Below are 13,473 nucleotides of genomic sequence, written 5' to 3' on the forward strand. Positions count from 1 at the left end.
TACATTGGACATTTCATAGTGTAAGTATGGAACAACCAAACTAGCTTGAGCCCCAGATACCTCAACTATTATAGATAGACCGTGCGTGACCGTGACCTCTTAATATTGATCTTGATTTTATTACAATGCTTTAAGGAGCCCTGTGGACGCCCTCTGCTCTGCCCCATCTAGGGGACATAGGACATCAGTCAAGTAAGTCAAGGAGCCCGATACCATTTATTAACACTATTAACAATTTGTTAACAATCATCAGTGATTTATTTTACTATTTGTTATGGTTTTGGACTGGTTTTGATACGACTTTGACGATCGTCTTCCTAATTGGCGCGCATCTCACGCACAACTTTCACTTCATTTCGCATGCACCAATCAGCGTGAGCGTTCTTCAAGGTCGTATCAAAATGAGATCAAAACCGTAACATGTTGTTAAATCTGAATCGGGCTCAGAGTACCAATGTGGTAGACCTATCTAGGAACTTAATCTCAGGTCAAATATCTGACGTTGGTGCTATTTCTTCCCACTATAGAAGCCTCATCTCCTCAGTTATTTCGGATCTCAAGATATCAGTTATATTGGTCCACCCGATTAAATACGCTCGATAACCGATAAGAATACACACACGATGTATGAGTCAGCCTGCATGCTGACGTTGTTTACCAACGAATGCCAGACAAAAACGTCAGTGTGCGCTGAGTCGAGCCATGAGGCGATTGCGTGTTCGCGTGCGTGTGAAACTAGCTTAAATGCTATATTTAACCAGTGCAGATTAAAAACAAAGAAACTGTAGACTCTGAGCGATAAAAAGAAAGTACAACATGATTATTAGGACTGGGATAGTCGTTTTGTGTGTAAGGTGAGGTTATGTTCGCATATGTTTGAAATGTGAATGTTTACAAGTGGCGACTGGCGTTCCTAATGCCGGCTTGGCCGTAACGGTCCGTACACTTGATAAAGTTCAGTAGGTAGGTAGGTATTCTATACATTTAAATGGCGATATGCCTATTTAGACAGTAATTACTTGGCAGTAGGTATGTTTTATTTGTTTGATACGATTCTTAGCATATCCGGTAGATGCTTAACATTTCTTTGTTGTCGAATGTAAACAAGGCTTGACCTTCAATTCAATATAAAAAATTATACAAAGAAGAGATTAGATTGTGAATGATAGACGTTAATTAGAAATTATAAGCACAACGTCAATCTAGAGAGAATCCTTACTTAATACATTGACTTAATATAAGTACATTATGGGCCACGGGCCTTACGGGGGGGGCGGTACAAAGTGGGCCAGTTCATGGGTACACAACTCGCTTCGTGCTCGTGTGCACTGTGCACCTGTGCGAGCCTTATCAAACACGTAGCATGGCAGATTGTCACTCGATACTTAAAAACCGGCCAAGTGCGAGTCGTCCTCGCGTTCCAAGGGTTCCGTACATTAAGTCCGACTCACGCTTGACTGCACATTTCTAATAGGTTTTCCTGTCATCTATAGGCAAAGAACTATTTCGTGTATTTTTTTTCAAAATTTTAGACCCAGTAGATTCGGAGATAAGGTGGGGAATGGTCATTTTTTTCCTATTTTCTTGAATAACTGCTAAACTAATAATCCTAAAATTATTAAAAAAAATTTTTTCTGAGACTCTTACAATGAGCTCTTTCTCTTTCATTTGAAATGTAACACAATATAGTTTGAAAAACTTTAATTTTCTCATTTACCCCCCAAAAATGGCCTCCGTATTTAAAATTCATTTATTTACGTTACACGTCCATCTTTGGGTCACAAACTTACATAATTATGAAACCAAACCAAACCAAACTTCAACTTAATTGCTCCAGTAGTTTCGGAGAAAATAGGCTGTGACAGACGGACGGACAGACAGACACACGAGTGATCCTATTAGGGTTCCGTTTTTTCCTTTTGAGGTACGGAACCCTAAAAATCGATTATACTTACTAGATAACTAGATGCATATGGATCCCGTATAAGTCAAAATTTGTCGTATTTCAGCATCACCATAGCAGCGAATACGTTCAACGCAACACCGGCACTGATGCTCTCCCCATTTATCAAACAAAATCGCCTCCTGGAAGCAAGAAACGAATCCTCAGTCAACAGCACACTCTTCCTTAACATCACGAGCCATGCCGGATTCCTTACGGTTGACTCCTCGTATAATTCCAACATGTTCTTCTGGTATTTTCCCGTGGCTGGGAAACCGGTTAATGAGACACCTTGGATAATTTGGTTGCAAGGAGGACCTGGGGCCAGTAGCTTGGCGGGGCTCTTCGATGAAATAGGACCGTTTGAGTATGATGATGCGCAGTTGAAACGTAAGTAAGAGAAGCTTAAGATGCGGTTATTTCTACATCAGTTATTTGTCATTTGATTCAACCAAGACAAGACTATAATGTTCAATAGTACGACAACAGCAAGGAAAAGGGGAGTGAAGGGTGAAGTGAATATACATTATGTTGCAATATCTCTGCAAAATGTTAATTTTTCAAAGCTACTTTTAATGCAGTAAGAAGGACAGATAGTGAGAATGACGAGAGGTTAACGACTATCATAGTTATCTTTAAACTGTTTTCTCGTGTTAGTGCCTGGGTATATTGATTCGATAATGGCTCGAACAACAACTCTATTGTTCTATGATTTAATGTAGGTGTAGGTGTATCTATTTTAATGAGGAATGTAACGTAGTTGTTGTGTTGTGTCATCACCAGCTTAGGGAAAACGACCAACATTGTAAAAAATCTATTACTTATTGAGCGGAGTAGTAATTATCCAATGGTTGTTGACATTTAACGTAAATACACGCCTCACTATAAGTAAAATGACTTCCTTGTTCACACACTGTAAACAAAGCAGCACTTTTACAAGTTTATGGAGTCCATATATGCATCCAAGCGATTAACTCTGATGCAAAGATTTATTTGCAGCGACTATGTGTGATAGTGCCACTAAAAAGGGATATTTTATAGCAAGGTTAATGCTGTGAAGATTTCTGTTTATTCCTGGGAAAACGCGCATAGGGCAAGAATTCTCGTATTTATATAAGTGCGTCGCTCAGACACAGTCAGAAAGGAAGAGCTTGGCTCCTTCTGCTCTTCCGACCTTCTCTGTAAGTAGAGTATGTGTACAAATGTCACTATAGAGCTCCGCTTATTTGTAGGACGCCAGTGGTCATGGGGTAACAACTACTCGCTGCTGTTCGTGGACAATCCGGTGGGTGCCGGATTCAGTTTCACCGACAAGCAAGACGGATTCGTCAAGGATATGGAAACGGTCAGAAGATTTTATTATTAATGGCTGTCAGACTGAGCACCACTCACCATCTTTAGCTAAGCACTAAAGTAACGTCTATGAAAAATAATGATTAAATTTTTTACGTTCCAGTGCTCCAAAAATCTCTACAACGCAATACAGCAGTTCCTGACGATCTTTCCCGAGCTAAGAACTGCGCCGCTGTACATCGCTGGGGAGTCCTACGCCGGCCGCTACGTGCCGGCCTTCGGGTACAAGATCTTGGAGGAGCAGCCTACGGGCAATGCGTCTATCAATTTAAAGGTATTGGCTTTTGAGGTGTGAACCTTATCTTCTACAATAATACCTCAGTCTTTACTGATCTGAGGAACTTACGCTGGGGAACTTACGTGGGCCGCGGCCGGTATGTGCAAGACTTCGGGTACAAGATTTTAGAGGAGAAGTCTGCACTTCTGCAATCTACGCATCTTTCAATTTGAAGGTATGCTTTTGATTTCACAACCGCTTCTTGCACAACAAATAATCAGTACTTATCATAATAAGTGTGGGAAAGGTGTGGTTAAAGATAATAAACTGTTTTTGTCACGTGTGATGTGAGGCAACAAAACTGCTTAGGATCGTCTATCTTACGACACTTCACGACAAAATTAACCTAAAGCACATTTGTTAATCGGTCTTTGTAATTTTACGTTACAGGGTCTCACGATGGGCAACCCAATCATTGATCGCATTGACGCCGCGAACATCTCGTCGGTGTACTATCACTGGGGTTTACTTGATACACAAGGCTTGCTCGCTGTCAAACCACTGCAAGATAAATACAGCCAGGCAGTAGAGCAGAACAACCTGCAAGAAGCTTGGAATGTGAGTTTTTAAAAATATTAATTGGTCCACTGGAGTCTTCTTGACACATAAGGCTTGCTCGCCGTGAAGACACTGCAGGATAAATAGAGCCAGGCGGTGGAACAGAGCAACCTGAACAACCTTAGCACCATTAATTGCCCCTACAAACTATTTTGCTACTATAAATAATCTCATCCTCCCGTAAAATGATCTCCCTTAGTCTTTGCCTAGCATGAGACGTACATAGGCTGGAGTTGATAACGTTGAGAATGTTTATATAAATTTACTAATTTTACAGCTCCGCGATCAACTCAACCAGTTGCTGTCAGACATCTCCCAGCAACCCAACCACTTCAACCTGCTGAAGGAATCAGGCAACCTTAGCGCTTTCACCGACTTCATAGATCAGCCTCACATAAAGGAAGCTCTTCACGTTGGTACCATACAGTTCACGTTCAACAATGGATCGGTGGACGGTGCTCTGATGAAGGATTTCCTTGGACCTATTAGACCGAAGCTGGAAAAACTGCTAGAACATTATAAGATTATGGTTTACTGGTGAGTAGTTGAGTACTTTGGAGATGCGTTATTTATTTATGTACTCACATACATCAAAACCATGCCTTCTGCGGGTTTGGCATCCTAATAATAAATTTGTCTTGGCCATAAACAATGATTATGGTGCAATCAAACTGAGTCGTTTGCGACATGAAAACAATGCCGGTTGCCTGGCAACCTCATAGTTTGTCTCGACGTATTGGGTGAACGGCCCAGTGTGATTGTATTATTGGGCTTTTAACGAGCTCTGCTTAATAACAACAGGCGCATTACGAATTTTCGTGTTTATTTATAAGTATCATGCGAAATTATTTCGAATGATATGGTACGATGTACTTATAGTACTCCTCTCCGAGAGCGACGTACCCATGCTGTAATCATTGCTCTATCAGGCTATTCAGGCTCAATGGTTGTCGACTTGCGGAAAATACCCAGAAAATTTAACTAAAACGTCATAAGTGCGAACATAAATATACGCCCGCTATTAGTAGCTTCAAACCAAACAGAGGACAGGGGTGATACCACTATCTTTCTTACTTATTATTATATCCTTGCTACCATTACGCAAGTGTGAAAGAAGTTTTATTTTACAACCTCGGTCGTCAGATCGATAGTATAATCATGCGAGTAACATGTTCGGCCAAGTAAAGCATCCACGCTTGTTTCCAGCGGTCAACTGGACCTGACAGCGCCATGCGAGCTGGCCGCGGATTCTCGGCGAAAGCACTGGCACTGGACTCACCGAGACGACTTCCTCAAGGCCCCGCGACGGCCCTGGGCGCTTAATGGAACGTTGGCTGGGTAAGTTACAAAACTCCTCTACATTCTTAAATTACTTATAAGTTTTATCATCGTATTAGGTAAAGTAAGGTATAAATAAAGTCATAATTTAACTTCCTTTCCGTCCGAGTGAGACTCTATTATACATGTAGGCATTTTTGTTGTTCAATTCAATTTCCATCGTTTCTTCCTGGTCTTATTTTCAATCCAGTGATCGATTCCTTTTATGTTAATGCACACAAAATCGGGATCAAAAATTCGCGAAAGCAGAAACTGCGGTATGCATTTGATTATTATTTTATGATTTATTTTGAATTCAAATTATTAAGAATCAACGGAAGCTTCCTTCATGAAAGTGTCTATATATATTGAAAAAATAAAAACAGAAAGCATTTAGTGACTTAGAACCATTTCGTTTCAGTTACATAAAAGAGGGCGGCGGTTTAACCGAGGTTCTGGTCCGCGGAGTAGGGCACCTGGTTCCCCTCGACGCTCCTGAAGCTTCGTACGCACTGCTCCGACACTTCATCCAAGACGACGACCTATCCATACCCTCCGACTTCAAAGATAAACCGGAATATACGCCGTCGTATATCGATAATCAACCTACAAATCAGGCGACGCCAAGAAACAACGCGCTTATAGCGTCAGTAGTGCTAAATGTGCTCCTTATAGTCTGCCTTATTAGTGGTGTTATCGTATATATGAGATTTAAGAGAAGAAGCGAGGCATTTTTCTACAGCACCGTGGAGGACTCTATATCAGATGGTATTTTAACCATGACGTGACAGGTGCTTGTTTTTATTATTGTTATATTTTAATTTGAATTACTGATTAATGTTGCCAAAAAAGTTATCGTAAGAGATCCTCTTTGTTATTTCTAAATTTTATAAAATTATTATGTTGTTTTTTTATTGTTTTGTTTTATTTTTCATCACAATAGCCAGATATGATACACAAACCACGGTAACCAAAAATCAAGGATAACTTTTCAAATGGATTTCAAAATAATTCTAATTTATCTTATTTACATATTTATTTATCTTGGTGCCTTGACCAGAATCTGAAGTTAAGAACACCTTCGGACCAGAACCAAGGTAAAACTATCTCAGATATATTTTTACTAAAAGTACTACTACAACTTTAATTCAGTAAAAATTAAAGTGGCAGATATTAATTGTGGAAATTTTAACTTTTTGTCGGTTACAGATGTTTAAAATAGATATTCCCGCTGCGGGAGTTTTCCAAACGAAGGGGTAGTCGTGAAATAAATATAAATGCGAGAATATAAAATGACCTCAATTGATGAAGAGGTAGAATAGGTAAAATGTGACCGAAAAACCTGTCGTCTGTCTTTTCAGCTACGGTAAGCAGGGTGGTGGTCTAACTGAAGTTCTGGTACGAGCATCAGGCCACCTGGTGCCCAGAGATGCACCTGCCCAGGCTTACCATCTCATCAAGTCCTTCATCAGCCAGAACTTCACAACATTTTGGTACTACACGGATAAAGCCGAATACACTCCGATGACTGATGAAGAAGATCCGTTAGGTTTGCCAATGGAAGGACATAATGGAATATTGGCGACTAGCATTGTGATTAATGTGATTTTATTGTTTACTTTAATTGTATTTTTGGCGTTTTATATTAAATGGAGAAGGCAGAGAGACCATAGTGAGCATAATGAAGTTTATTATAGTCCGCGCTTCTAACATCTGATAGGTATAACTAAATGTTGCAACTGCATTTCAATATTTTTAACCGCCTTCCAAATCTCGGTTGTGTTTTTTTATGGTTTTTTTTTGAATGATTATTTAACTTTACACAAAAACTAAGTACATATTTCCATTAATTACGTAAAATTTCATGTTTAAAATATAGTTTTAAAATGTCGCACTTGTCACGCGTTTTAGGTATTTCTGAGTAATATGTAGAATAGTATGGATGGGTTGTTTTTTTTTATAAAATATGTTATATAAGTACCTATAACAAATACAAAGGGAACGTTAATTCATTACGTGAGGGTTTTTGAGGAATTATAGGTACACTGTAGGTACATTGTGTTTTGTTAAATAAATAAATAAAAAATACTGAATAATTTAACATCTATTCATGGGTTTAATATATTTACTGCCCAAAAAAAAACGTAATATTTGCCGATTTTGTGAGATTCGACTTGACTCCCTCCAGCCTGAAGCCCTCACGTAATTAATGGACGTTCCCAAATAGGAAAGTACAGCACCAAGCACAATCAGCATTTAAAATGCATTTACCTACATTAAGTAAGATATTTGATTTTTATATTCACTTACTAATTAAACCTATAACGATGTGGATTATGGGTCAAACTGTGATACACTGTAGGCTATAAGTACCAACATATAATACGATTAATGAACAACGAGCAACGAATGTTAGTGCCATATTTTCATAACTAATACCTAATAGAAAAACCGGCCAAGTGTGAGTCGGACTCGCGTTCCAAGGGTTCCGTACATTACACAATTTTTAACAATGTATTTTTTATGTGAAACGTCTCTTGAAAACCCGTACCTAGGGGTCGGATCAAAAACTAAGTAATTAAGTCCGACTCACGCTTGACTGCACATTTCTAATAGGTTTTCCTGTCATCTATAGGTAAAGAGCTAATATGTGTATTTTTTTCATAATTTTGGACCCAGTAGTTTCGGAGATAAGGGCCCCCCTTTGTGGTAATTTTTTTTTCATATTTTCTTAAATAACTTCTAAATTATTTATTTTAAATTTATGAAAAAAAAATATCTGACATTATTACAATGAGCTCTTTCATTTGATATGTAACACAATATAGTTTGAAAAACCCCCAAAAGTGGCCTCCATATTTCCATTACATGTCCGTCTTTGAATCACAAACTTACATATGTGTACCAAATTTCAACTTAATTGGTCCAGTAGTTTCGGAGAAAATAGGCTGTGACAGACGAACAGACAGACAGACGCACGAGTGATCCTATAAGGGTTCCGTTTTTTCCTTTTTAGGTACGGAACCCTAAAAACATAATTTATTGTAAAAAAATCGAGATAATGTACTGTAGTAAAAAAACAAGTGTTACGTAATACATACATATATGTGAGTAAGTATATACACAACACAATGGTATAGTTGGTCAAACCAATTTATCAGTAAATAAGAACCAAAAAAACTATAGTACTTATCCTTTTCTTTTGGGTGCTAGTAGTAGTGTAAGACAAAGATAGTATGATTATCTATGTCTATGTTTGAAATGAGACGGTCCTTTGACAAACTATACTACTAGTTAATAAACTGTTGTCTACCTCAAATTAAGACCTACACCAATATTTTATTAAGCAGCTGCCTTGTAATTTAATCAGGGTTAGTCAATAATGTCAATATCTAAAATATTCGATTTCGGCATTATTTTATAAATGTATAAGTATAATTAATTAATTATAAGAAATTATTAAAATAGCAGGACAACAATGGATGGAGAAAGGCAAAATAAGAGATAAATGGAAGGAGTTGGAGGACGCCTATACTCGAGAGAGGTCCTTAATATCTTAGACATAATACATCAAATTGACAATTAAATTTTATTAAGTTAATTTAATCATATCTCAATCAAATTAAGTATTAAATAAATGACATAAATGTAAAAATTTAGAATGTATTTATAAGTAAATTGTTCATGAATTAAAATTAAAATGTAAATAATGCATGCATTCGTATCCGTCAATTCTTTTTTATAATGTAGCGATATTAAGGAATAAATGGATTTTTTATTTATTTTTATTTTTTTTATAAGTATAATTGTTGTGAGAATTGTGACTCTTGTGAGACACAAATTAGGTTAATTTTGTGTAGGACATATTTTGATCGCTGTTTTTTCATCGTTGTACCTATAACGTAAATACATAATAAAAGTGTCAATGCCTTAATTTTTTGTGTTTTCTTGGGAAAAGAAAAAATGTACGCGCCTACATTACCATTACCTACAACAAGAAAGATATTATGAAAACGTAACTCAAACTCCGCGTCGGAGTAAAATAGGCGTAATGGTGCCCATCATAGGTAGCCCATTGAAAAAGTCCCTAATAAGGGATAAGGGATGGGGGCATTAAATAAGGTTCAGCTAGTTTTATTATGTTAATAGTGACGAAAATGTTCAAGTTTCTCACCTGTAAAGCCTGCCGATTCTTCTTTTTATAAACCCACAACGCAAAAACTGGAGCGTTATAATATATTTGACGCCAATTGTCTGTCTGTGGCATCGTAGCTCTCAAACGGATGGACCGACTTTTTTTTTCGTGAAAGCGAGTTCTTAGCTATGTTTGTTCAAAATCGATCCAGCAATTTGAAGAGTACCTATCAGCTCGTTTACTAAATGACATTAGGCATTTTTGGCTTAAAATGTTTTTTTAATTTTTTTTTATGTAAAAAGTTTAAAATAACGATTAATTTAAAATTATTAACTATGAAATTAGATTGAAACAACAACAATTTTAAAATATTAATAAGTTGAATGTTGATGTGAACACCAAGAATTACTTTCGAGGGTTTTTTAACGTGTAATAAACTTGAAAATATTTCCCATACAGTACCTATAGGTATCAAAGTATATACCAACCTCGTAGCCTCGTACATAAAAAATCGCAATTTATCACCAACGGCTTATCCCACCTTAACGACCGTGGGAACATACATAGTGTGCTCCTCATTGTGTCATTATTAACGTAATACCTAAGGTTTTTGTGGTCGTACGTTTTGTTCGGGCGGCTGAGCGCTGGTCGAAATACGTGGTAAGAATACGAATGGTGGATGTATGGATACCGATGGTTTACTACAAGCCTAAATATTAGGGGTGCGCCGAACAGTCGTCCATTAATCCGTATTCAGAATATTGGAATTCAAGTTGGTAAGAAAAATAGTATACAATATTTTTAGTAAAACAAATTTGTTATTATTAAAAACTCAATATAGCTCTCTTTTCTAAATATTTATATTTAGAAAAGAGAGCTATATTGAGTTTTGACTTTTACTTTATTTTAATTTTAGGGATTCCATGGGTTCTAGTTCCAGAACCACCATCTGCTACGCTAAGAAAAGTCCCAAACATATAGGTACAGTCGCCATCATATATATCGGAGCGGTCAAGGCGCTAACAAATATCTGAACACGCCTCCATTGTCAAGGCGTTAGACTGCGTGTATCTGATGGCGACTGTTCGTAAGTACGAGGGGTGTTCAAAATATTCTCGGTATGAGAATGAAAACAAACAAGTACGAAAAGTTTGATATTTTTATTTTTCAATATACTCCCCCCCTATGTTCATACACTTAAAAGATCGATCAATTATTTTTTTTAATCCCTCGTACCTAAAAATAAATTTTATCTTTCGTGTAAAAATGCTCCTCCACTGCCGCCTTCAATGCTTCATCGTCAGAAAATTTATTTCCACGCAGATCCTTTTTAAGATTGGGGAGCAAAAAGAAGTCGCTGAGGGCTAAGTCCGGACTATACGGTGGGTGAGTAACAGTTTTAAACCCACATTCAACAATAGCTGCCTTGGCAATATGAGCAGTATGGACGGGGGCGTTGTCATGCAGAAGCAGAATACCTTTGGTTAACTTTCCTCGCCTCTTTTCTTTAATTACATCCTTTAATTGACGTAGAATGTTAGCGTAGTACTGTCCTGTGATATTTACACCTTTTTCTTTATAATCGATTAGTAATACTCCTTCACAATCCCAAAATATCGTGGCCATGACCTTGCCAGCTGAAGGGATGACCTTGAACTTCTTGGGATGAGCTGAACCCTTAATGTGCCACTGCATGGACTCTTGTTTACTCTCTGGGTCATAATGATGAACCCAGGTTTCATCTCCAGTAACTATTCTTTGCAGCACCTCATCAGGATTTTCACCGCACAGGTCAATAAAATCGGAACAACAAGCTACACGCATGTCTTTTTGAAGCCGAGTCAGCATTCGCGGAACCCATCTTGCACTTACTTTTGACATATTAAGATGGTTATGTATAATATCATGTACGGTACCAATAGAGAGATTGGTTACTTGTGCTATAGATTTTACCTTCACTCGACCATCTTCCAATATAAGTTTTTCCACTTTATCAATATTTTCTTGTGAAGTAGCTACTACAGGCCGGCCAGGTCTAGGGTCATCTTCAATACTCTCCCTTCCGCGTTTAAACTCGCTTGACCACTTTTGAATGGTAGATAAAGAAGGAGCAGACTCACGGTAAACACAATCCATTTCCTCTTTTATGGTTTTTTGATTTTTACCCTGTTTTGTCAAGAATTTTATCACGCATCGATGTTCTAATTTAGTTAACATTGTCAATTCGCACATGATGTTCATGTTTGTTCAGCAATTGCAGAAAAACAAAAGACCATCTCGGTTCGAATTATACTTTTTTTTAATGTCAATGAATAAACCTTAGCGGCCAGTAACGAAAGAAATTTTAGAAGAGGTCGTAAGATATCAATACCGAGAATATTTTGAACGTCCCTCGTATAGTGCACTACCTTACTTGTGTTAGGTAGTAAATTAATTATAATTATTATGTATATGAAACCGCTATTCAACTTTGGAGCGGTCAATAATGAATTTAAAGTATGAAAAAAATAATTGCACCGAATTCTTCCTTTCGGCCGATTCCCGGCTTTATGGCAACGAATTATTGATAGAATGTTAATTAATATTTGTCAATGTATTTGGCGCATCACTACTAAATATAGAGCAAATCACGGCGTGGAGGAATCTATCGCGAGCGGGCGTGGGAGCGGGTTTATGCTAATCAGGTCGTTGGTACCCCGCGAGCGTACCTGTCCATCGGTACTATACAGCATGTTCTTATTTTGGAAGCACCATTAATATTAAAAAAATGAATTTATGCAAGCCCAAATTCTCTCCGAGTCTGCGTCGGTCCTCGCAATGGAGCGAAACATGTCGAGGAATCAAACCTATACGAGAGTGACCCATTTTAATAATGTATTTAAAATAAGCTCAAATTATTTATTTATTTAATTATAATTGCTTACAATTATTACCCTAAACAATATTCTTTATTAGAGAAACTTAATTCATTCCGCATTAGGTAATATATTATATTTAACTGTTACAAATGTTGCTATTAATATTGTCGCAATATAGGTACTTACCTACTGTATTTATGATATTAATGTGCCTTTAACTAAATCAAAACTCTCATCACCACAAGAGTTAGGTAAAGGTATATTTAGTATAAGTACCTAATATTTACTAATATGTTAATCTCGGGTTAAAGAATAAAACTATTGGTACTTATTAAAAATTAACATGATAGGCACGGTAGACGACCGATTCGTCATGACCTTTTCAGGTCATGAAAATAAATGTAATTTTTTGCATTGCGATAACTCATACATAAATAAGTATTATTAAATATATTCCTTTGTGCTTTTCAATTACATATATGAAAAAATGATTGAGTACCTACCTACCTATACTTACTAATATGTATTATAAAAACGATTGTACTCGTAACTCTGCCTAGACAGACGTTTTTTACATCTTGAAAGAAAAAAAAACTCAAACCGCTGAGCCGATTAAAATTAAATTTGGTATGGAGATAGTTTGAGGCCCGGGGATGGAAAAATACTTATTAGTTTTTATCAATAATCATTATCATCACCTACCTACACGCAGACGAAGTCACGGGCAGAAACCAGTATGAAATAAATTAATTGCGGTTAGCAAATATAAGTATTTCAAGTGAAAGTATATACCTACGTACATAATTTTAAATTGATAACAATATGGTTTTTTCGATTTTAATTTAATTTACGAATCTAATTAGGTGATTTTTGAATAATATAATTGTGTTTACTGGCTACGACGATACTTTATTTTTACATGGCAAAATGTTTATAAACTGCCGACTACATGGGACTTACTCATAGCCTCTAGTGTCCCGACACATGCAGTTGAGTTGGATATATTGTAAGCACTTTATATACTACTTAACTA

The 13,473-nt window shown here is 36.9% G+C and overlaps 1 protein-coding gene across 1 annotated transcript; it reads left to right on the forward strand.

The window, feature by feature from the left end:
• The first annotated feature begins 671 nt into the window (after positions 1-671).
• Positions 672-6,360, forward strand: LOC134647830 (venom serine carboxypeptidase-like). The gene is made up of 8 exons (XM_063502154.1): positions 672-854; positions 2,010-2,332; positions 3,175-3,287; positions 3,399-3,569; positions 3,963-4,130; positions 4,408-4,667; positions 5,337-5,468; positions 5,869-6,360. The coding sequence occupies exons 1-8, from the start codon at positions 817-819 to the stop codon at positions 6,233-6,235; spliced, it is 1,572 nt and encodes a 523-aa protein (XP_063358224.1). The 5' UTR covers positions 672-816; the 3' UTR covers positions 6,236-6,360.
• The last annotated feature ends 7,113 nt before the right edge of the window (positions 6,361-13,473 follow it).

The sequence above is a fragment of the Cydia amplana genome, chromosome 5, assembly GCF_948474715.1.
Source record: "Cydia amplana chromosome 5, ilCydAmpl1.1, whole genome shotgun sequence".
Lineage (NCBI taxonomy): Eukaryota > Metazoa > Arthropoda > Insecta > Lepidoptera > Tortricidae > Cydia > Cydia amplana.